The following is a 23,548-nucleotide window of genomic DNA, read 5'->3' on the forward strand; positions in this document are numbered from 1 at the left end:
TTCTTATCCACATTCAAACAATGACATAACAACAGTTACAGAGGGCACAAAGCCCTGGGATAAATAAAGTGTATTGAAGTTAACTGCTAAGTGTTGTTGCTATGCGGCAGTCTCCCTCTGTCCCGGTGACCTCCCCTGACCTTGATGCCTGCATTGCGTAGGATCTCCAGGGTGGGCCGTACATCAGCCTGAAGCTGGTCTTCTACCCCCGTCAGACACAGCAGCTCCATCTCCATCTCCAGGCTCTCGATCACCGTGGCAACCTTTAGAGACCGATCGTGCACACTCAGCTTGGCCTGGATGTATCGGGCCTGTGGGTGGAGAAAGTAGCAGGGGAGAAAATATGGAGAAAAGATTTCGATTGGATGCCTACAATATTGGAATATAGCATGTTGGAGTTGAACTAGATTGATTTATCGACTGTCAGACATACAAATTCGTCAAATGTAACATGTTCTGGATGGCCAGAGGAATAACAACATCGATCAGCAAGTAAACACCCAGTAGTCTCCAGCTCAGAGGGCAATTTTCAGTGTGAGATAAAGTAAAAACTATCTGAGTGACTCACTCAGGAACACAAACTCTGTGTGTGAGTCACTAAGCTAGTGAGTCACCACCGCCCACCAGCCAGCTCACAAAATTATACACTCCAGCAATGGGGCTGGGGCTGCAGGGGAGACACTGCCTGCCTCGCTCGCCCTGAGAATGGGTGTGTGTGTGATCTGAGCATCAAACAACAGGCTTTGACATTTAAAGAACAATGGTGAAAGTATCTGTGGAAACTATTTTGTTTTTGTATTTGTTGTTGTTGGCAGGTACTAGGTTGATATTCAGGACATAGCACGCACTGTACAGGTTTTGGTATGTTGAGGAATATAAACAAATTTGTTATACATTGAGTGTACAAAACATTAGGAACACATTCATAATATTGAGTTGCACCCCCTTTTGCCCTCAGAACAGCCTGAATGTGTTGGTGCATGGACTCTTCAAGGTGTTGAAGCGTTTCGCAGGGATGCTGGCCCATGTTGATGCCAATGCTTCCCACAGTTGTGTCAAGCTGGCTGGATGTCCTTTGGATGGTAGACCATTCTTGACACACACGGGAAACTGTTAAGCATGAAAAACCCAACAGCGTTGCAGTTCTTGACACACTCAAACCAGTGCGCCGGGCACCTACTGCCATACCCCGTTCAAAGGCACTTAAATATTTTGTCTTGCCCCTTCACCCTCTGAATGGCAAACATACTGTACACAAGCCATGTCTCAACTGTCTCAAGGCTTAAAAATCCTCCCCTTCATCTACACTGATTGAAGTGGATTTAACAAGTGACATCAATAAGGGATCATAGTTTCATCTGGATTCACCTGGGCAGTCTAATGTTTTGTATACTCGGTGTATATTGTCATCCTACAAAAAAAACATTTGACTGAAATCTCCTTGGGATTGGGAGGAGTGGTAACCAACACAATGACTAACTGGGGCACAACAACACAAGAAGAGGGAGGTGCATCAACTAGTAAAAGTTAACAATTCATGTTGTTATAACTGCTATAACACACTCGGTATCATCTTTCATTCTCAGACAAAATGAATTCGCCTTCTCTTTAAGACACCGTCATAATAAAACCAACACCATGTAGGAATTAACCTACTGAGTCTTTATGACCTGCTATGTGGATGTGCTCGCAGAAGCCAACTGAAACCAAGATGGATACCCTGGGCTTCAGTCTCACTAATGAGTTTGCCAAATGGATATGAAACACTGAAATGTCAAGGTCACTGACGGCAGGCTTGGTTACTCAGGACAGTCAATTCATTTTCCATTAAACAACATCCTTCTCCTGTTGGCTTTGGTTATGGCACAGTCTACCCTACCGCTAAGTCCCGTACCCTATGGATCAACGTGATGACAGTTACATTTAAGCTCGTTCAAAGACAGAGGGGGAATGCTACTAACCTCAAAGTCTTGGTACTGTTCCTCTGTTAGAGACTTCTTGGAAACGACCAAGACCCTCAGACCTTCCCTAGCCATATTTCCACACTGGAAGAAAGAGCAAAAGTAACACTAAAATATTAATATCAGAACAGAATGTTCAAACATACACAACGACTCCGAACCCCTCCCCCCCCAAAAGGGTAAATTGACAGCAACCTCTAAAGATGACAACACGATATATTCAAATCAGGGTGGTCTTTTATTCAAACTAAAATGACTTGTTCTAGACTAGAGGAAGGAAAACCTACCTCTTCTTCCAGCCAGTCGTTATACTGGACAATGCCAGCCATCACCACATCTGCACCCTTCATGTAGAAGCTAATCTCTCCTGTAGACTCATCCTGTAAAACAGACACTGTCACTACCTAAATTCCATGCTTGACAAACAAACTAGAAGAAAAACATTCACATCAATCAATAAGGTACATTCCGGGGTTTCCCCCGACTCTCAGCATTTGTGTAGGGATGCACATAAAAATATGAGTTTATTATTCTCAGTTGGTTGCGTAGAAAGGGAAACTTAGTTTGGTCTCAAACATGTTTGAAAATATTTTCTTGAGGAACCCAAGTCCAACCCCAGGCTTCCTGAAGTTGAGTTATACCAGGTCTATCCAAGCCAACAACAATAGTTAGTCATGCAGACAGCACAGAGACTTAGTCATAGGGTTCATAGTCGGGTAAAGTCTTTTTCAGATCAGTCTTCGTCTTGATGGATCACTGGACCAATGCCCAGGTTCAAAAGTCAGAAAACGTATCTTTCAAAAGAGTAGTTGGCCCCACTGGTGTCAGCTATAGAATGTATCTTTCAAAAGAGCAGTTACATCCAAACACTAACAGTTGGCCTGCTGGCAATCAAGTAAAATACAAATCATCTTCCACAATACATTAGTTCAGCTCCGGAAGGCAAACACCGCTGGCAATTGTAAATGGATGACTCGAATTTGCATTTTCAAACCAGATTCATATCCCAGTCAGCAGCACTTACTCGAACTATGATTCCCATCCGCTTGCTCTCATAGGTGAAGGGGAATATCTGCAGGATGGTGAAGTTCAGGATCTGTCCACTAGGAGTCCTCAGCTGCATGGAGTTGTGGTCCCGTCCGACCAGGGTCAGTCCAACACTCTCAGTCCACTGCACCAGCGACACCTAGCAAGGCAGAGGAGACAGTTTGGTGAATGGTGGTTATCAAAATAGATCAGTTTGGTGAGGTAAATGGAGAATGGACCATTTTAACATGATGCACCTTTTCACAGGAAATAGCAATAAGCGGGAAATATCAAACTGAGCAAAGAGCACAGTTCTACTTCAGCGCAAATCAATAATAAAAGCATTTCTGCACTCAAAGAAAATTGATTGACAAATTGATTGAACAAACTAGGAAGATAATCCTTTTAAAAGACGCATGCTGAATGTTCTTTCTGGTTTCTTTTGAAGGGCACATGAGGATAAAGCCAGATTAGTTAAATAATAAAAATTAAAAATATTTTTAACAGTCAGTTATTAAGAACAAATTCTTATTTACAATGACGGCCTACCAAAAGGCAAAAGGCCTGCCGCGGGGACGGGGGCCTGAGATAAAAAAATAAATAATAATTAAAACAGAAATATAGGACAAAACACACATCACAACAGGAGAGACACAACACTACATAAAGAGAGACCTAAGACAACAACATAACAAGGCAGCAACACATGACAACACAGCATGGTAGCAACAACATGATAACAGTACAAAAACATGGTACAAATGACATTTGGAATCATTGAAGGAATCATTTCCGGGGGGGTCAGAAGTTATTAATGTCCCTAAACTTCCAGATATTAGCACAAGATCAAAAACACAATTCATCCCTCATGCCTACACTGACCACTCTCTAATAGACACTGAGTGTACAAAACATTAAGAACACCTGCTCCTTCTAAATGACATAGACTGACCTAGTGAATCCAGGTGAAAGCTATGATCCCTTATTGATGTCACTTACTAAATCCACTTCAAATCAATGTAGATGAAGGGGAGGATTTTTAAGCCTTGAGACAATTGAGACATGGATTGTGTACAGTATGTGTGCCGTTCAGAGGGTGAATGGGTAAGACAAAATATTTAAGTGCCTTTGAACAGGGTATGGTAGTAGATGCCAGGCACACCGGTTTATGTCAAGAACTGCAACGCAGCTGGGTTTTTCCACGCTCAACAGTTTCCTGTGTGTATCAAGAATGGTCTACCACCCAGAAGACACCTAGCCAAGCATCGGAGTCAACATAGGCCAGCATCGCTGTGGAACGCTTTCGACACCTTGTAGAGCTGTTCTGAAGGCAAAAGGGGGATTGAACTCAATATTAGGAAGGTGTTCCTAATGGCTTCATGTGGCTCAGTTGGTAGAGCATGGTGTTTGCAACGCCAGGGTTGTGGGTTCGATTCCCACGGGGGACCAGTACGGGAAAAATCTTTTTAATGAAATGTATGCATTCACTACTGTAAGTCACTCTGGATAAGAGCGTCTGCTAAATGACTAAACTGTAAATGTAAAAATGTTTGGTAGACTCAGTGTAGATCTCAGATGGACAGAACGAGGCATCCATTGGACCCTAAACACCCAAAGTCCAGTCCCAAACCATGCCTCCTCTCCTCCAGCTAACAAATAATACTTATTACATGCTAATATTTGGTCTGAGGCTATGCTTGGCTAAGGGTAGCCCTGAGCTGAACTCCATGAAGGTCAACACAGCTCTGACTAGCTTGTGCGTTGGTCATACAAGTTGGGGAGAATGAAGAACTTGACTTAGTCATGGTAACATTAGTAAGGCTACATTCACTGTGAAGGCATGCAGTGAATCGGCCTCCACCACAACAGCGGCACTTGGTAATGGGAATGTCTAGAGTTTAATTGAGCTGGGTCTGCTACTGGCAAATGGTTGGAGTCAAAACCACAGCTTGGCATAAGCGAAAGTTCTTATTGGTCCTGCTTGGAAGTGGAACCGTCAAGAAATACTTGATACTCTTCTGGCTTTTTATTATAGGAACACACTTCTCGAGTAGATATCACAATCAATATTTTAGACATAATATATAAGATATACTAAATAAGCAGATGTAAAAGCATAAGCTGTGGAAAAATTACTCCACACTACATCCACTACAACGAGTTATGTCTGCCAAACAGGTATCACAACCAACAGAACAAAACAAGTTAGATAAATGGCTTGCGAATGGATTCCTACCAAAAACCACACATCCAACTGTCACTGGCATTGTGACCACGACAACCGTCAGCCAAAACTATATCTATCTATGGACTTCCTGAGAAGCCATTGGAAAGCAAACTGAATTTGAGCCCAGATCATATCAAGCAGATCAAATATACTTATAGTAACAACAGCAAAAAACATTCAATCAAACAAGGAAATATCTACACATTGACTGATATTGTAATCTGTGAGAAATGTTGTTATCCCACAATTCATTTTCTGGAAAACAATGCTCATATTGCATGAAGTTCAGCATACACTGGGCCACAACTCACCACAAAGCAACTTCTGTGGGCCATATCAAAGTATCTACTACGAAGGTAGGAGACTCAAAGGGTGGATAGGCTAAGCCCAATGGACTGGGGAGCACATTAAGGAAATCCGTATTTACACCGCAGGAAATGGATCAAGCGGAATTCCTCAGCCTTCTTCCTGGAGTTCAAACAATTCATAGTGATCAAGGTCACAGCTAGGTACATGTGGAATGTAATTTGTCTCCTCAAGGTTTCCTTCAAGGGCAGCAGGTAGTCCACTGCAGGGACTGATAAGGGTTCAAACTGCAAAACCATTTGAATTGACTCTCTCCATATTTTAATCTGGATTCCATTCTTCTACTGTCACCATACCTAGTGTAATTGGCGTAGTGACAATTCCCTTTAACCTTTGAGGCTGTTGAGTAGACAACTCACATTTCCCACAGGCTATTTTGGTATATGTTGGTCTATCGTTAACGAAGGAGTATATTATATCTGCGCAGAGGCAAATACTAACATCCTCCGGTTGCTGTGTTTATGGACAGCTATGTCTAGTATTGAGAGTGAGCCATTATGTACCTCGTCTGGGCTGGCGGCCTGGTAAACCCTACAGGTGTCCTCATAGTGCTGCTCCGCCTCGGCCTGGTCCGTCACACCGTTGGCCTCGTACACGGGCGTCACACAGTGCACCAGGGCGATGGCCTTCACCGCCTCATGCACACGGCTGCTGATGGTCTTACGAACCTTGGTGGCCGCCGGAGCTCTGGATGCTGGGACGTCGTGAGAGGGCTGTGGGGAGGAAGGTGTACAAAAGAAAAGTTAGCCCACTGAGTTGGATTATAAGCATCGGTCTACCTGCAAGGTTTTCAATGATTGGTAGAGCGTTTTTTTAAACCTAACTTTTTTCTCAGCTATTCATTGATTGACAAACAGTCAGTGGTGGAAAAAGTACCCAATTGAGTAAAAGGTACCTTAAAAGAAAACGACTCAAGTAAAAGTGAAAGTCACCCAGTAAATTACAAAAGTAAAAGACTCAAAGTATTTGGTTTTAAATATACTTAAGTATCAAAAGTAAAAAATCATTGCACATTCCTTATTTTAAGCATACCAGATGGTAAGATTTTCATGTTTTTATTGACGAACAGCTAGCGGCATACTCTAATACTCAGACATAACTTACAAACAATGCATTTGTGTTTAGTAAGTGCGCCAGATCAGCGGCAGGAGAGATTAAATCAAATTGTATTTGTCACATCCACCGAATATAACAGGTATAGATAGACCTTACAGTGAAATGCTTACTTACAAGCCCTTAACCAACAATGTAGTTTTAAGAAAATAGAATTAAGAAAATATTTACTAAGTAAAAAATTAAATAAAAAAACAATACAATACCAACAATGAGGCTATATACAGGGGGGTACCGGTACCGAGTCAGTGTGCGGGGTTAAAGGTTAGTCGAGGTAATTTGTACATGTAGGTAGGGGTAAAGTGACTATGCATAGATAATAAACTGTGAGTAGCAGCAGTGTAAAAACAAAAAAAGGGGGGGGGGGGGGGGGGTGAATGCAAATAGCCCGGATGTCCATCTGATTAATTGTTCAGCAGTCTAATGGCTTGGGGGTACCACTTGACGTACGTTAGCAGAGAGAACAGTCTATGACTTGGGTGACTGTCTCCTGAATGGGAGTTGTCGTGCCCTGTTCCCAACTTTCTTGGTGTGTTTGGAACATGATAGTTTGTTGGTGATGTGGACACCAAGAAACTTTAAACTCTCTACCCGCTCCATTACAGCCTCGTCGATGTGAATGGGGGCGTGTTTGGCCCTCCTTTTCCTGTTATCCACAATTATCTCCTTTGTCTTGCTCACGTTGAGCACGATGACCAGGGATGTTCTCTTGATAAGTGTGTGAATTGGACAATTTTTCTATCCTGCAAAGCATAAGAAATCTAACGCATTGCAGCTGTGCTAACATAATTGTAAAAGGGTTTTCTAATGATCAATTAGTGTTTTAAAATGATAAACCTGGATTAGCTAACACAACGTGCCATTGGAACACAGGAGTGATGGTTGCTGATAATGGGCCTCTGTACACCTATGTAAATATTCTATAAAAATAAAAAAAAATCTGCCGTTTCCAGCTACAAGTCATCTACAACTTGAACAATGTCTAAACTGTATTTCTGATCAATTTGATGTTATTTTAATGGACAATAAATCAGCTTTTCTTTTAAAAACAAGGACATTTCTAAGTGACCCCAAACTGTTGAACGGTAGTGTATATATTTGCGCCCATCTCAGTGAACTAATCCATTGCATAGGCCTAGACTAAAATCGAATGCTTGATCTGAAAATGTGGTCGGAGGCTCCATATGGATGGTGTGACACAATTCCGGAGCCTCCGGAGGCATGCAGAGGCCATATCGAGCTCCGTACCAAATCGCCATGCGCCTCCAAAATGTTGTAACAATGCAGAGGGCTCTCTATAGCTCCGTATTGACACGATTGGTTGATGGTAGGTGGGGGCGGTACATCCTGTATAAACACAAACTCGCTTCCTTGACAACAGCTCTACACTGCTCCGCAAAGCACAAAAAGTATGAATGCCCTGACTTCTGCCACCACTAATGATCTGTGGAGCTTCTCAAAGTAGTGTTTTTTTCACCTCAAACAGCAAGCAAATGAAGTCTGCTTTTACATCCATTGAGAATGACAATAGTTCCTCAACGTAGGCTATTTGGGAAAAAAAATTCAGCTGTCTCCCTTTCGATAACCACTCAGCATGAAAGAGAAAAATGTCATACTCGGATCTTGTGGAAACGTCCTGAAATAGGGCTACCTTATTGCTTCTTATCAGTGCTTGACTGAAATAGGTCAACATTCCTTAAAAGAAACAGGTGCCGGTACTCAGCTCCAATGAGCTCCTGCTCAAGTCAAGCACTGCTTCTTATCCCTTGCGCAAATAGCCTACAGCTGTGTCCCGAGCTCACTGGCCCAGAATACTTTATATGTCGCTAGGGCAAGATTTGGGCTGGACCCAAGTTAATAGTTGATACTGTGTTTCAAGTTTGTTGCAGACAGGCCATGCATAGCCAATGTGATTTATAGTTGTTTTATTTATTTTTTAAATCAGGATATTTTCTACCTGCATGCTGCAATGTTTTATTTGTTTTCTTTATTTAGGCTATTTTTACATAGTTGGCAATGGCAATAGAAGTTACTTTTTTAGCTTTGTATCATTTTAATTTAGATTTGAATAGAATTTTGATTAACCACATGACAATGATTTTCAGATACGAAGACGTTATTAGAAATTAAATAAAACAGTTCCAGGAAAATGTGCATATGAAAACCATAACTGGAACGCAGATCTGTAGAAACGTCAAGATAAATTGGCATTATACATGAGAAAGGTTGTCGACTCCTCATGTAGCCTATTACTGGCAACTTCAGTAGAGTAATGGCAGAATCTGTGAAAGCCAGGAGGAGAATGGTCGGTCAAGTTTTTTTTCTTCCTCTAGACCTCTGGCTCCCTCGAGTCATTTGTGTGTTATTTCATCAAACAGTGAGCTTAAAGCGTCAGACAAGCTCAATGCATATACTTGATTTTATTAAAACACATAGGCTGTGTCTATATATTGAAAAATCCACGGTAAAAAAAAATCCACAAATCGATTGGTCGAAAGAACAGATGACTTTCGGTCGCCCAAGTTTTTCTGTTTTCAGGGATAGCCCTATTCTATATGGTTGATGATGATTATGGTTATTGTTTTTACCTGTGTGTAGGCACTGAAAACGTGGCTCTGCACCTCGTCCATGGAGTCCATTCCATAGGCCACCGTTCCAAGATGGAGGCGACGGAACACCATCTCATTCTGGGTGAGAGTTCCTGCATCAAACACACAAGCACAATGTATACTATTTGTAACATTTCTCCTGAAAGTGGGGTTACACTCGTTGGTGTCAGAAGTGCTGGAAGCCACATGGTAATGTTGGTGTTAAAATTCTGATCATCATTTAAAGAGTGATTTTAAAACAGTCTACAGAACTCACACTATGATCAAGTAGCTGTTCCTGAAACCATTTCCATGATTTCAGTGTCCTGGTTGTCCTCACACTCACTTTAAAAGCCCCTCTCTCTGTATGTAGTATTTCAGGATGACCCGAGAGCCCCCTACAGCACATACATTAGACTGACCTTTGACCCCTATCGCCCTTATCACTATGTGGGAAAATCCAGTATAATTTTATTGGCCGTCAGGGTCGTAAATTTAAGAGGGGTACAGGCCAGTTCCTGAGGGTGTGTGTGTGCAGAGACAGGAGACTTCAGGCCCGTTTTGATTTAAAGCTCCAATAAGTAGCATGTCTCAGAGTCGCACACAGCCCAAAGCCCTAGGGATGGGTCAGCCCTAGCAATGTCATACTAAACACAACCTTAGCACATCTTCAACACTATCATCTCACATCCAACATGTCAGTCCGTTGTGTCAATTTCCTCTCCTGACCACTAAAGCAAGATAAATGCATTCTTATTATGTAGCCACTCTACTCTTCCTGTGCACTACAACGTTAAGCTGTTTTATGCCAACATTAAATACTACACGTTTTATACCACAGTTACGTCCGATGTGATATTGAGCACAGTTACATGCACAAAACAATAATTATTGTGGATAGTCAGATTAATATGATAGTTTGTTTAAAATATTTACGTGCTTTGCAACGACTTCGCTAATAAGCCTGTTTTCATGGACACATCTGAAATCAGGCAACTGATGGGCCTTTTGTTAAATGCAGAAAATCGGCAATCAAAATACATGTTCTACCACAGTGACCATGTTATTTTTGCGAAGACCAGGGTTGGGTAAGTTTAGATTCTAAATGTAATTCCTTACAGTTACTAGTTGCCCGTCCAAAATTGTTATCAGTAATATAACATTTGCATTTCCCAAACTCAGTAATGTAATCTGATTACTTTGTTACTTTTAGGTTAGTAGCTGGCACAGCCACAAAGTCATAAAATCTGATTTTAAACCTAACCTTAACCACACTGCTAACCCTAATGCTTACATAAAATTAAGACATTTTTGTTTTCATACATTTTTACAATATAGCACATTTTGACTTTGAAGATGGCCCATCTAGCGGAAATCACTCAGTTCTGCCTCAAGGACCAATAAACATCAACCTTGCTTTGAGTTGAAAATGAAATGCTGCTCTCGGAATGGCATGCTTTGAACACTACCGAAAAGTACTATTTGCATGTGAAAAAAAGTTTTTCGTATGCTGCATTTGTTATAGGCCTATTGTCAAAGTTTTTGTTGGTGACACTTTGATATCTGGATAATTTGCAGCTGTTTAAGTCTATCAAAAATGCATGTGTCCGTTAGGCCTATGGTAAAAAAAATTATTATCAGTTTCTATTGAATAAATTCTATTCACTACACCGATTCTGTTGAAAAACGTTTCTTAAACGGAAGCAAATGGAACAAAACAGGGAGGGACCTACCAGAATTTGTCAAATAGAAACTCTTATTTTGCTGTTTGCTTCCGTTTGGTTCTTAAACGGTAAACGGTTTCCGTAATGAATACACCTCTGGTCTCAAAAACAATGATTGATAGGCAGCTTAAACTTCTTCAATTCAACCATTATTGGGTTAAAATACACATATACATTTGTGAACAGCCATCCACAACAACCACAATCCATAAGGCACAAATAGCTAAATGAGAGAGCAGCAGTGTAATTCACATCAATGCGCTATGTAGCCTATAATAGGCCTAAGTGATATCCGTGTTGCCCGTAGGCTACACCACTGCTGTCGTCCTTACCTCCAAGCGTTTAATCAAGTGTGACGACCCTCCCACTCTGTCTGCCGAATTCTTTCTCTTTGCTCTTGTTTTCCTTAATAGGATGTTGGTGGGAGGAGCCGGGAGGGTCGTCAGCAAAATGGGACACACCTGCGGTCATCTCCGCATTGCCTTCCTCTTTGTTATGGGCTACAAGCTGGTTCGTAACACAAGTTAGATAATCTTTGGATGCCAACAGCAGTCGCACCATTGGAAGACATAGGTTGGACTGTAGCCTGCAAAAGCCTATTCCTGTTCTTTTCCCACGATCCATCAAACACATTTGGTGTGCCTGCATAGTGTTCTCTGACTTGTGGTCAGACTCGCTCAGGCACAACAAACTTAAAATTGGGCCTTTTTTAAATGCTTATTTGAACATCATTGAGAAAACAGAAAGGTTTCCCCCCCAAAATTGTGCAACCATCCTTTCTGAATGTCAAAAAATCTAGTTTTTCAAAAGTATTTGTAATCTGATTACAATATTTTTGCATGTAACGTAACGGATTACAGTTACAGGTTTATATAATCTGTTACTCCCCAACCCTGGCGAAGACTTTTTGATTCTGAGTTTGAACATATAAAGTTTCTAAGATGCATACTTTCGGTTTTTCCAAACTCACTTTACTCGCGCATAAGTGGCAGGCTTGCGCTATCAGCGCTGGCACACACGCAGATCAAATACACCACTGGAATGCCGATTAAGCCGTTTACATGTCCTAATAATTTGAAAGATTTCTCAGAAAACCAGTAGTTTAACCGGAATATGCTTACTTTGATTATGATCTTATAAAGATAAGCAGGGTAAGATGTTTACATGACTAATGCCATACTCTGCCTTCTGCCATAATCAGTTTTATATCAAACTATTAGTGTGCATGTAATCGTACACATTGACTAAGCTGATGGAAGTTTATGGAAGCACTCTCACTTCAGATCAATACAGAGTCCACAGCCACATAGCCGTGATAGTCCGGCAGCCCGTAATGACATATTTATGTCTATAAACCACAAAAGGAGCAGACTCACCTGTTTTGTCAGTGAGCAGATAGGAGATGCGTCCCAGTTGTTCAGGTATAGTGCTGGCCCGGACCACAGTACCTGGGATCTTAGAGTCTCTTCTGATCATCCAGCTGAACACCATCTTGCCCATGTCCAGGTTCACACGCAAGCTGGACACAAGGTTCGCATTTTATTTATTTAAAAACAAGACTCCCAGATACACATTTTGGATATCAATGGTTTTAGATTGTCCATCAAACATGTTCATAAGCATATGTACAAACAAATAAGCAAGGATATATTTTGATGTACATGAAGCTCCAACTGAAAATAACACCTTTTGGTAACACTTACTTTGCTCTCAAACCTGTGTAATAACAAATTCATTACAAGCGTAACTACATTGTTACATATTACTTTTAATTGCTTTAAAAGTATCTAATTGAAATGGAGATAGAAAGTGTGTTAAAACTTCTACCTGATGGGGACGATGTTGGAGAAAAGCAGTAGGAAGCGGAAGATCTGCAGATACCAACGGCCGGCAAAGTGTTGGAGGGCCACCATGACCAGAGACACCACCACCAGAGCCCCAAACAGAATCTTGGTCAAACAGTTCACTTCCAGGTCAAAGAGGCCAACCTAGAAGAACCACAAGGAGAATATCATCAGGCAGTACAAATCATTTGAAACACTCTCAGAACAGTCTCAATACAATATTACAGAAAATAAAATTGGCAGAAATTATACTAATACTAGTAGCACTTTATTTTATGGTAACAGCGTTTACTAGGGTATTTTCTAAGAAATGACATGATAAAATGATAACCTAATAAACGTACAGATAATATACATGTCTTTGTCTACTAAAGGAAAGTGTCATGTGCAGGGTGTTTTACTGTGACTAACATGAATATACCTTGTGCCTTGGGTTTGAGGTGTTCATCACACTCCGGAGCTCCTTGCCTGTGTAGATAACTACTCCCACCACAGTGCCTACAGAGAAAGAACATTATAGTAATTAGCTGAGACTTTAAGTCTGGAATCATGAACCATAACATGTAATACAGCATATAGCAGCAATTTCAGCGACTTCCCTGGATGTGAAAGGATGTTTTGAAATGTATAACGACAGTAGGAATACGTGAGACAGACTGCCAATTTGCCAAATGACTACCATATGTTATATAGGTTAGACTCTGGAATCTTTATGTAGGGTTTTTTCCCTTTTAGGAAAATGTTGTCTCATAGTTAACTACCCCTGAACTGTTTCTAAATTACCAAATGTCTGATTGCGCCTGTGTGTGTGTGTGTGTGTAGGAGGACAAATCATCAGCACATCAATCGTGGAGGAAGTAACGTCTCATCACAGCTCTAGGGATGGAGGGATAGAGATGGAGGGTGGGCGGGCTGGTACTAGTTACTTCCATGTTATTGGCTGCTTCAGTGGAGAGAGAGAGAGCACACCACTGGAGTAGTTGGTATTTACCAGAGGCGATGACAGTGCTGGCCCACAGGGTATTCTCAATACTGAGACTCTCGTTGACTGGAGGGTCTCCATCCTCCTAAAGCACAGCACATAGGACACAAAACACAGAGTGAGGGGCATTACTCTACGATAACAGAAGGCAGTCTTTCTTCCAAGTTGACTAGATATGGTGACGATTATCTTTATGTGAGTCTTTAGCAGGTCTTATTCAAGAAAAGTCAAATAGAATTGTCCAGGTAAACACTCACCCTGGTGAAAGTGCCAATAAAGTTGTGGATGTCAATGTTTGGTTCCTCCGCATACACATAGGATCTGATCTGGAGAAGGTCCTGGAGAGGCAATCACAACATGGTCACTTGATAACCGACAACAATTCTAAGAAAATCCCCCAAAAACATGAGATGTGGCATTACTTTACTAAAGATGTAAAGCAGTCAGTGAAGTACCAACATTGCACTCTACTATAGATATAGCAGAGCAGCCATTTGGTGTGGTGACTCACAGCAGCAGTGGGCAGTCTCTGAGTACAGGCCACTGGGAGGCGTAGTTTCCAGTCCGTCTCTCCATCCAGCTGGTCAGTACGCAAGAAGCAGGAGCCTGGGATAAGGGAGGAGAAGAACTGATGATTTAGAATGGAGTCACAAACACCTCTAGGGGGCTCTACGGTATAAGGGTTTAGGGTCTCTGTGGTACCAATAACTTATTTCTGTATATCTAAAACACTAAAATATGTCTTACCCTGTCAATTTTGTCACTTGCTTCAACTTCTGCCGCTATTTTATTTGGTGCATCCTTTGTTCCCTCTATCTTTCAGCATAAACATATCTTACCGAATGACAAAGGTCATCTTATTACAAAATAGTGTTCAAATATAAATGTTGCCCAACTGCACATTAATCTGGGGATCAACAAGTGGAGAGGCATCCATGCCTACCCAGCCCTCATCACCCCACAGCCCCCAGTAACCCAGCCCCCAAACCCTAGCCCGCATCATCCTGCCTGCCTGTAGCGGAGAACACGGAGCATAGTTAGGCTCTTCATAATTGACCTAATGGCCTCCATGTGTTATAGAGATAACCAACCAAACACTCTTTCCAGTAAAAGGAACATGTGTTTTTTTCATCCCCCTATAGCAAAGCACAACCGCAACCAAGCATGCTTCATATAGTTTGTGTTACTCCAAATCAAGATGATAAAAGTGTAAGGTTATGGTGTTTTATTGCACATTTTCAATGGATCCCAACCGTTGCAAGTTATCGAGGGGGCAGTGGTGTTTTTGTTGTGTACAAGACAATAAGCCTGTCGGAGACAGCATTGTTTTGCATGGGAGTAATTCATTGTGTTTCTGTCATCACTCTTCCAAATCTCATCCAATTCCACATTTGTTTATTCAGATTAGGCTCCATCTTTGTACCTTGGTTCCCTTCATCTTCTCTTTGCATTTGATATGTTCTTTCTATTCTACACTTTGCATATCTTGGTGATTTTCCTTAGGATGCAACTTGTAATTTGAAAGACAAAAATGGTCAGTCGAGATCTTAGGGAAAATAAATGGACCTAATTACAATTTAGACATTGTTACACTTCCTGTCCTGGATCTAGAGTAATCCCTTCACCTCACCACCCTTTTTAAACATGCCATTTCCCCAACTATCTTGTTTTGGAGATTTGGATGAATGACCAGCAGATGTTTACCGTTTCTTTCAGAGGTCCTTAAGAAGATCATGTCAGCAGGAACTCGCTGGTTCTACAAAGACAGAGAAGAAAAACATGACTTCAACTTGCATCCTGTTCCAACCCCCCTCCTTCTAACTGTAGACATTCAGACTTTTGCCTTTAATGTACATTACCTGCATTCAGCTAGTCATAATAATAAGCCCTGCAGCAAATCATCCAGCCTTGCTTACCCTAACTGGGAGCCTGACCGGGCTTTACACTCTGTTTGACCCAGACTCCACTGTGACCGAGTCCTGGTCAGAGTTATTGGAAGATTAATTCTCAACGCTATTTAAGTTGACAGACTTCAAAACATTGAGCTGGGCATGGACTATTTTAAGTGGTCGATGGTTTAAATAAAGATTTACAGTGGCACTTCAGATCCATGTGGCAGTACAAATTTGGAATGTTGTATATTTAGATATTTTAACAAATTTCATATCTGAAGCTCGTAACAATTCAGAGTTTGATTTACTTTGAATGTCTCTCAGTCATGGTTAAAATAGATCAAATGTATAGAGAACAACATGTGTGACCTATCCTTCAGCAGTGTTTAATAACTGAACCTTTCTGAATGAAGTGACCATTTGGTAACTGAGGACTCCCTTCTCATATTTCACGTACAAAGACTCCCAGAATCTACTCTTTCTACAATAGCCAGCAAAAAAGATGACACGAGGCAACAGATTGCAAAGTGTGTTAGAATTACTTAAGATACTTTTAACAGCAACAGCATGCTACCAGTGTTGTGGCATTCAAATTAGCCTCACAAATGAAAACAGTAGTAACCCCAATTGATTGCCTTGTATTAACTTTCCTACATGGATATGACAAATTAACTTAAAGTATTTTTAAGTGCAACTATTTGGTAAGACTATATCCTACAAGTTTAGCCTCCAATTTTTTGGTGCAGTTGAGGCGAAATCTATGAAGTGATACAAACCTTTTCCACGATTATAAGGTCTCCAACTTGAATGCCACTGCTTTTCACCTTCACAGTGCCTGAAACAAAAACACATGTCAAATTAATATTCAATAAGCATTTTTAGATTGCAGAATGTTGAGTTGAGGTGACCAAATTCATTTTGATAATCATAATCGTATTGTGGTTAGACCAAACAAAGGATGAACAGATATGAGCGTATGTTGTTTTATGGACATTCCATTCCTCTTAAGAGGGGAAGACTAGAGAAAAATGACCCAAACAAGTAAAAATCTAAAACGACCATGTAAACGTTCACATAGCTCAAACAGGATTTATGGTAGTGAGACATCCTGGTATCATTAACGTCATTCAAAGACACAGTTAAAACCCTGCTCTTTATACTTCTCTTCCCATGGCCTTATATACAGAAACACTTTTAAATTTGACTGTCTATATCCAACTGTCTCCTCCCGGTTGCCTAGCAAATGTAGACAACTGTTGTTATAGATTTCCTTTCACTAAATTTGGGGAAAGTAATTTTCCATGTAGGCCTAGACCTGAAAGAATGTTGGAAGGTCGGGGGGAGTTGAGCCTTTTCTTCCATTCCATTTGGAATGAACAGGCAAAAATTGTTAGAGGGGGTCACTGACCCATGACCTTTGCTGTGTGACCTCAGGCTTTTGCATATGTAAGACATTAAAGGATATTAATATTGTTACGCATTTAGGTTTATGGGACTCTAAAAACTGTTCTGTTTCACAAAGATAATTAAAATGTAGTCTATCTTGCTTTTTACAAACATCTGATGGAGGGCAGCTTATCAATAAACAAAAACTTCCAAATACATTTCAGTAATAATTAGTCTGAAATCAAAATCCTTCAAGGAAATAAACATAAATTAAGAATGTTCTACTTTAAAATGATGAATCCTGCAATTATACAGGATTAGACAAAAATCCTAGGTAAACAACTGTTTGTTTTTGCTTTTGACAAAGTACATGCTCCGTTAGAGCAGAACAACAATCTACAGGGATCTTATGCAATTGGCTCTCATACCCCAGACCCCATGCAGCAAGTCACTGGGGGCACTATCATGGAAGAAACCATTCATTTTGTTTATGAGTAAAACAAGCTGCCAGATCAAAGGGGGAAAAGTGATGGAAACCACAAGAGGTCTCTAGGATTTTATTGCTGGTAGCATTTTATTCCAAGCCCTCTTATGTGTACACTTTTACATCTCTGCTTTGAATTAGGCATCACTCCCTTCCCAGTTTAAACAGGACACGACCAACCTCCATACAGTTAACTGGAGACACCCACTATTCAAATTCAACTAGGCATTTATATTCATCTGAATGGTTGCGTCAGGAAATTTGGTGGTTTTTGATTTGTATGAGTGGTTACGTTTTGTTGATGGTATTTATGTTATCGTTCAGTCGGCATATTGTGTGCAATGACTGAAAATAAATCCTTACCTCTTGTTGAGAGTTTGCTGTATATCTGTGAATTCACTTCTTTATCTCGACAATAACATCGGATCTCCTCAACTGCTTCTCTCATGATGGTTATGATCAAAACAAATCCCTGAAAATCAAAAATAAGACAAACCCAAACCCAGTTAAACATTATTGTATTATTAGCAAGTGAGTAGTGGATCACGTATACACTTAATACTACATTACTTGAAAAAAATAAAAATAAATGCTGCTTACCAAAGGAACCCAGTAGGTGTACAGAGCACCTAGCCTGAGCTCATTGACAAACTGAGAGCACGCCAGGAGCAGAAAGTACAAGTTGAAGAAGTACTTGAACTGATTAAACAGTACCTGAAAACACACAACAGAACAATATGATTTCACATGAACCAATCATCGATGTGTCTTTACACTATAGGAGTGTAGTTATATATGCCTGTGATGTTAATCAGGGTCATGTTCAGTAGGCACAAAAACAGAAAACATTTTGAAACTGAAGACAAAAATAAGCTTATAGATTGCAATTGTGTGATTGTTATTTTGTTGCTTGCCATATGGTTCCACAGACATCCACACACAAATACATTCTATATGATACACTACATGACCACAAGTATGTGGACACACGCTTGTCGAACATCTCATTACAAAATAATGGGCATTAATATGGAGTTGGTCCCCCTTTGCTGCTATAACAGCCTCTACTCTTCTGTGAAGGCTTTCCACTAGATGTTGGAACATTGCTGTGGGGACTTGCTTCCATTCAGCCACAAGAGCATTAGTGAGGTCAGGCACTGATGTTGGATGATTAGGCCTGGCTCGCAGTCGGCGTTCCAATTCATCCCAATGGTGTTTGATGGGGTTGAGGTCAGGGCTCTGTGCAGGCCAGTCAAGTTCTTCCACACTGATCTCGACAAACCATTTCTGTATGGACCTCGATTTGTGCACGGGACATTGTCATACTGAAACAGGAAAGTGCCTTCCCCAAACTGTTGCCACAAAGTTGGAAGCACAGAATCGTCTAGAATGTTATTGTATGCTGTAGCGTTAAGATTTCCCTTCACTGGAAGTAAGGAGCCTAGCTGAACCATAAAAAACAGCCCCAGACCATTATTCCTCCTCCACTAAACTTTACATTCGGGCAGGTAGCGTTCTCATGGCAACCGCCAAACTCTGATTGGTCCGTCAGACTGCCAGATGGTGAAGCGTGATTCAGCACTCCAGAGAACGAGTTTCCACTGATTGGGCCAATGGTGGCGAGCTTTACACCACTCCAGCCGACACTTGGCATTGCGCATGATGATCTTAGGCTTGTGCCTAAGATCATCGGCTGCTTGCGGCTGCTTGGTCATGGAAATCCATTTCATGAAGCTCCCGACAAACAGTTATTGTGCTGACGTTGCTTCCAGAGGCAGTTTGGAACTCAGTAGTGAGTGTTGCAACCGAGGACAGACGATTTTCCTGCGCTTCACACTTCAGCACTCAGTGGTCCCATTCTGTGAGCTTGTGTGGCTTACCACTTAGTGGCTGAGCCATTGTTGCTCCTAGATGTTTCCACTTCACAATAACAGCACTTACAGTTGACCGGGGAAGCTCTAGCAGGGCAGAAATTTGACAAAATGACTTATTGGAAAGGTGGCCTCCTATGACGGTGCCACGTTGAAAGTCACTGAGCTCTTCAGTACGGGCCATTCTACTACCAATGTTTGTCTATGGAGATTGCATGGCTGTGTGCTCCATTTTATACACCTGTCAGCAACGGGTGTGGCTGAAATAGCCGAATCCACTAATTTGAAGGGGTGTCCACGTACTTTTGTATATATAGTGTATGTCTCAACAATAGTGTAAGTCTCATTCCAGTGCCACCCACAGTCAAGTATAGATTTAACAGTCACACTACACCTTGGCTGAATTTTATTACCACCAATGTGCAAGATTAGTACAAAGGGAAATCTTGTGTTCTCTCATTGCTACTGTGACAGCATACAACAACAATAATGTGTTTGAGACTTTGACCCGAAAATAATTCCTTGACATTATCTAAAGTAAATAAAAATCATCATAATTTGCAATGCAAAAAAGGACTGGTCTTTGCTTTTGTTTTTCCAAACAAATCTGGACTACTTTTAATATCCGACCTCATATCCAAAAAAGGCATTGTTTTATGACTAGCAAATATCTGAAAACCTAAATCATAGTAAAATTAGGCTTGAAAAATCTGAAAGGGAACCAAAAACACTCCTTAGTATTTTTGCCGTGGTTTCGCTTCACTTGTAATGACAAAACAATAAAGAGACTAAGCAACTAGAGCAGTGGAGGCTGCTGAGGGGAGGACGGCTCATAATAATTACTGGAACTAAGTGAATGGAAAGGCATCAAACGCATAGAAATCAAGTGCTCGATACCATTACATTTATTCTGCTCCAGCCATTACCACGAGCCCGTCCTCCCAAATTAAGGTACCACCAACCTCCTGTGAACTTGAGGCACATAGGCTAAACAACACAGGCTAACAAGACTGCTCATTTGATTAGAATATTTGTTATATCTGAATCTATGGGGTCAGCCCTACTGCTCACTAAATACTTACTCCACTTTGCCAATAAACTCTTTCAGGCTTGTTGTGTTGTGAATGAGGAGCAAATTACAGTTGCTTGGTTGACCATGAGTCCCTGACACTCACCCCTGGGAGGAAGGTGAAGAAGTTGTACTTCTGGTTGTTAATGACATTCCGGGGGTACCTCTGCTCCCTCTTCTCTGGGTGGCCCAGCCACACTGTCCGCGGCCGGAAGTCCCCCATGCCGCAGCACCTCGACCAAGGGCAGCACCTGAGGAACACCAGTGTAGTACATCATTAGGGCTGGTTTCCTTGACCCAGGTTAAAGGGATACTTCAGGATTTTGCCAATAAAGCCCTTTATCTACTTCCCCAAAGTCAGACAAACTCGTGGTTACCATTTATAGGTCTCTGCATGCAGTTTGAAAGAAGTTAACTAGCGTAAGCTCAATTGCTAACTAGCTTTAGCACAATGATTGGAAGTCTTTGGTAACTCCTAGCATGCTAGTAGATACCATAGACTTCCGCTAATTGCACTAACGATAGTTAGCATCGGCTCACAAAAGTACCTCTAACTTCCTCCATACTGGATGCAGAAATATACAAATAGTTTCCATGAGTTCATCTGACTCTTGCGAAGCAGATAAAGGGCTTCATTGTCAAAATCCCGAAGTATCCCTTTAAAGATACACTATGCAGAAATCGCTCCACCATTTCCTGGTTGCTCAAATTCTAATAGTCCCCTAATTTCTGTTTATGTGACAAAACAAGCAAGTATAGTGTAGAGAATCATTGTACAATCTAAACCGCTGTGAAATATATTTTCCATAACCATATATATATATATATATATATATATATATATATATATATATATTTTTTTTTTTTTTTTTTCCCAGCTGGTGTACAAAACCGAAAGTAAAAGATGCAAAAACGAAACGTAAGAATGGAAAGCATAGAAATAGTGCACATAGAACACATCTACCGCTTCTTAGACTGGCTTTCAATGAGAATTACAGATCTATAACTGATATGTCTATGTGAATTTGGTCAGGTTGCCCAAAAAGTTAAATACACATGAACATTTTTGGGCCCGTAATTGGGATATTGTCTTCCAACATGAACATTTAAATAGCTGGTGTGTGTCTAATGGCACCCTATTCCAGCCCCCTGTATCAGCTTTAAGCCTGCTCCTGGACCTCTATTCACAAAAAGTCTCAGAATAGCGCTGATATAGGATCAGTTTTGCATTTAAAATCATAATGATTATATGGACGGGGGAGGGATCTGATCCTGAATCAACATCCTACTCAGAGACGCTTTTGAACACAGACCCTGAACTAAAAGCATGCTCAATGAAGAAATGCCATAACAGTATTTTTTAGTCCACAACTAGACCTAATCTGTGTCTGGGAAACTGGCCCTTTTAGAGTTTCCCTCTCACTGAAATGCCACTACAAAAACATGCAAATAATATGTTTCTTTCCTATGGTGGTGAGCAAGGCTTCAGTCAGTCAATAAACCACAGAGGTGGGCCCCGACTCAGTAAATATTGGCTTCATGTGTTAGGCAGCAAGGTCTTAGTTTCATACACCTTTCTCAAACAAAGCATTCCATTTCATCTAGGCAAGCAGTCAGCACGTGACCTAATCTTATGGCTGCCATGTGTCATAATGTTCTATGATTTTTACAGATCACATATTCTACACATATCGTAGGGACTGAATACCTGGATAATGAATCCTTGACTGTGGACATAGCTGCGGGAAGTAGTTTGGGCAATGCTGATTTATTTTGCCCGCGCTATGGATGGCTATATTGGTCCACTAATACAGGACTAGTAAAGGCCCAGTGCACTACAAATATTTTGCAATTTTTTAATTTTTTTTTATATATATTTGTTTTATTCCGGTTTTTCAGTATAAGGATGCATGAGCAGAAAATAACCCCATACCTACTGTAAAATATGGTGGTGGATCTTTGAAGATATGGGGCTATTTTGCTTCCACAGGTCCTGGGGTGATTGTTAAGGTCAACGGCACAAGGAACTTTACCAGTATAAGGACATTTTAGCCAAAAACCTGGATGCCTCTGCTAGGATGCTGAAACTTCTTCCAGCGAGACAATAACCCCATGCACACATCAAAATCCACATAGAAATGGTTAATTGACCACAAAAATCAACATTTTGCAATGGCCATCTCAATCTCCGGACTTGAACCCCGTTGAAAACCTGTGGTTTGAATTGAAGAGGCCAGTCTATTTTTTGCTCATCTTTAAGGGTGCCAATAATTTGGGACCTGACTGTATATATTTTGTTGCACATTTTAAACCTACTCATTTGCAATTTATTTCAAACCTAAAATTGAAATGCTCTGACAAGCGCCATCTCTGAGATTGCCTTTTCCTGTCTGATCGGATGATGGGGACATGAGGTGCAAAGGGGATGCCCGGACAGGTGTGCAGGCTAGTCTTGTGTGGCCTGTATTTTCCCAGATGTCCACCAGATGCATACGCGTTTTGTTTTGCCGGGTGTCTACCCCGCATTTTCAGTACTTGCAGCACATGTGCTTCGCTTTTCAAGTAGCTAAAAGTAACCTAGTTGGATTCTGTGTGTACTTCCGTTTGTACCATCGCACGGTAAAGCAACGCACGAGTTAAAAATATTGAACGCATGCGATACACAGAACGCACCACAGCCTAGTGCGGCACCCCCAACTTAGCATTGCAGACTGCTCCATTGACAATAACTTCCGGAACACAAAGAGTTTGATGCAACTGGTGGACATGAGACGTTAGGCTTTACTTTACAATTGGTGCAATTCTATGACGCAATATTAGCATTGCATATAATCAGGAAATATCCTAAACTTCATAGAAGTCGCATCATCATCCGTATTGTGTCCATAGTCAATCATGGTGGTTTGCTGTGCCCAGTGCTTTACTTGGACTGAAATATGTGCAGGTACACTGTTTATATTTAGGTGGAGCTCCACAATACTTAACTAATATTCTGAGGTGCCGGTAATCCACTCC

At 41.1% G+C, this 23,548-nt stretch overlaps 1 protein-coding gene across 1 annotated transcript in view; it reads right to left on the reverse strand.

Moving 5' to 3' along the window:
* Nucleotides 1-23,548, reverse strand: part of atp9a (ATPase phospholipid transporting 9A) — a 40,370-nt gene that overhangs the window by 16,144 nt on the left and 678 nt on the right. Inside the window, exons 2-18 of the mRNA XM_029722699.1 lie at nucleotides 20,640-20,784; nucleotides 18,194-18,307; nucleotides 17,957-18,065; nucleotides 16,500-16,558; nucleotides 15,536-15,587; nucleotides 14,343-14,437; nucleotides 14,089-14,169; nucleotides 13,841-13,916; nucleotides 13,271-13,347; nucleotides 12,833-12,993; nucleotides 12,382-12,524; nucleotides 9,282-9,394; nucleotides 6,084-6,293; nucleotides 2,986-3,147; nucleotides 2,249-2,341; nucleotides 1,962-2,045; nucleotides 141-311 (exon numbers count right to left, since the gene is read on the reverse strand). Of these exons, the coding sequence (XP_029578559.1) occupies nucleotides 141-311; nucleotides 1,962-2,045; nucleotides 2,249-2,341; nucleotides 2,986-3,147; nucleotides 6,084-6,293; nucleotides 9,282-9,394; nucleotides 12,382-12,524; nucleotides 12,833-12,993; nucleotides 13,271-13,347; nucleotides 13,841-13,916; nucleotides 14,089-14,169; nucleotides 14,343-14,437; nucleotides 15,536-15,587; nucleotides 16,500-16,558; nucleotides 17,957-18,065; nucleotides 18,194-18,307; nucleotides 20,640-20,784 (1,945 nt within the window). The remainder of the gene's footprint in view (nucleotides 1-140; nucleotides 312-1,961; nucleotides 2,046-2,248; nucleotides 2,342-2,985; nucleotides 3,148-6,083; nucleotides 6,294-9,281; nucleotides 9,395-12,381; nucleotides 12,525-12,832; nucleotides 12,994-13,270; nucleotides 13,348-13,840; nucleotides 13,917-14,088; nucleotides 14,170-14,342; nucleotides 14,438-15,535; nucleotides 15,588-16,499; nucleotides 16,559-17,956; nucleotides 18,066-18,193; nucleotides 18,308-20,639; nucleotides 20,785-23,548) is intronic.

This window comes from Salmo trutta, chromosome 30 (assembly GCF_901001165.1).
Source record: "Salmo trutta chromosome 30, fSalTru1.1, whole genome shotgun sequence".
In the NCBI taxonomy this organism is placed as follows: Eukaryota; Metazoa; Chordata; class Actinopteri; order Salmoniformes; family Salmonidae; genus Salmo; species Salmo trutta.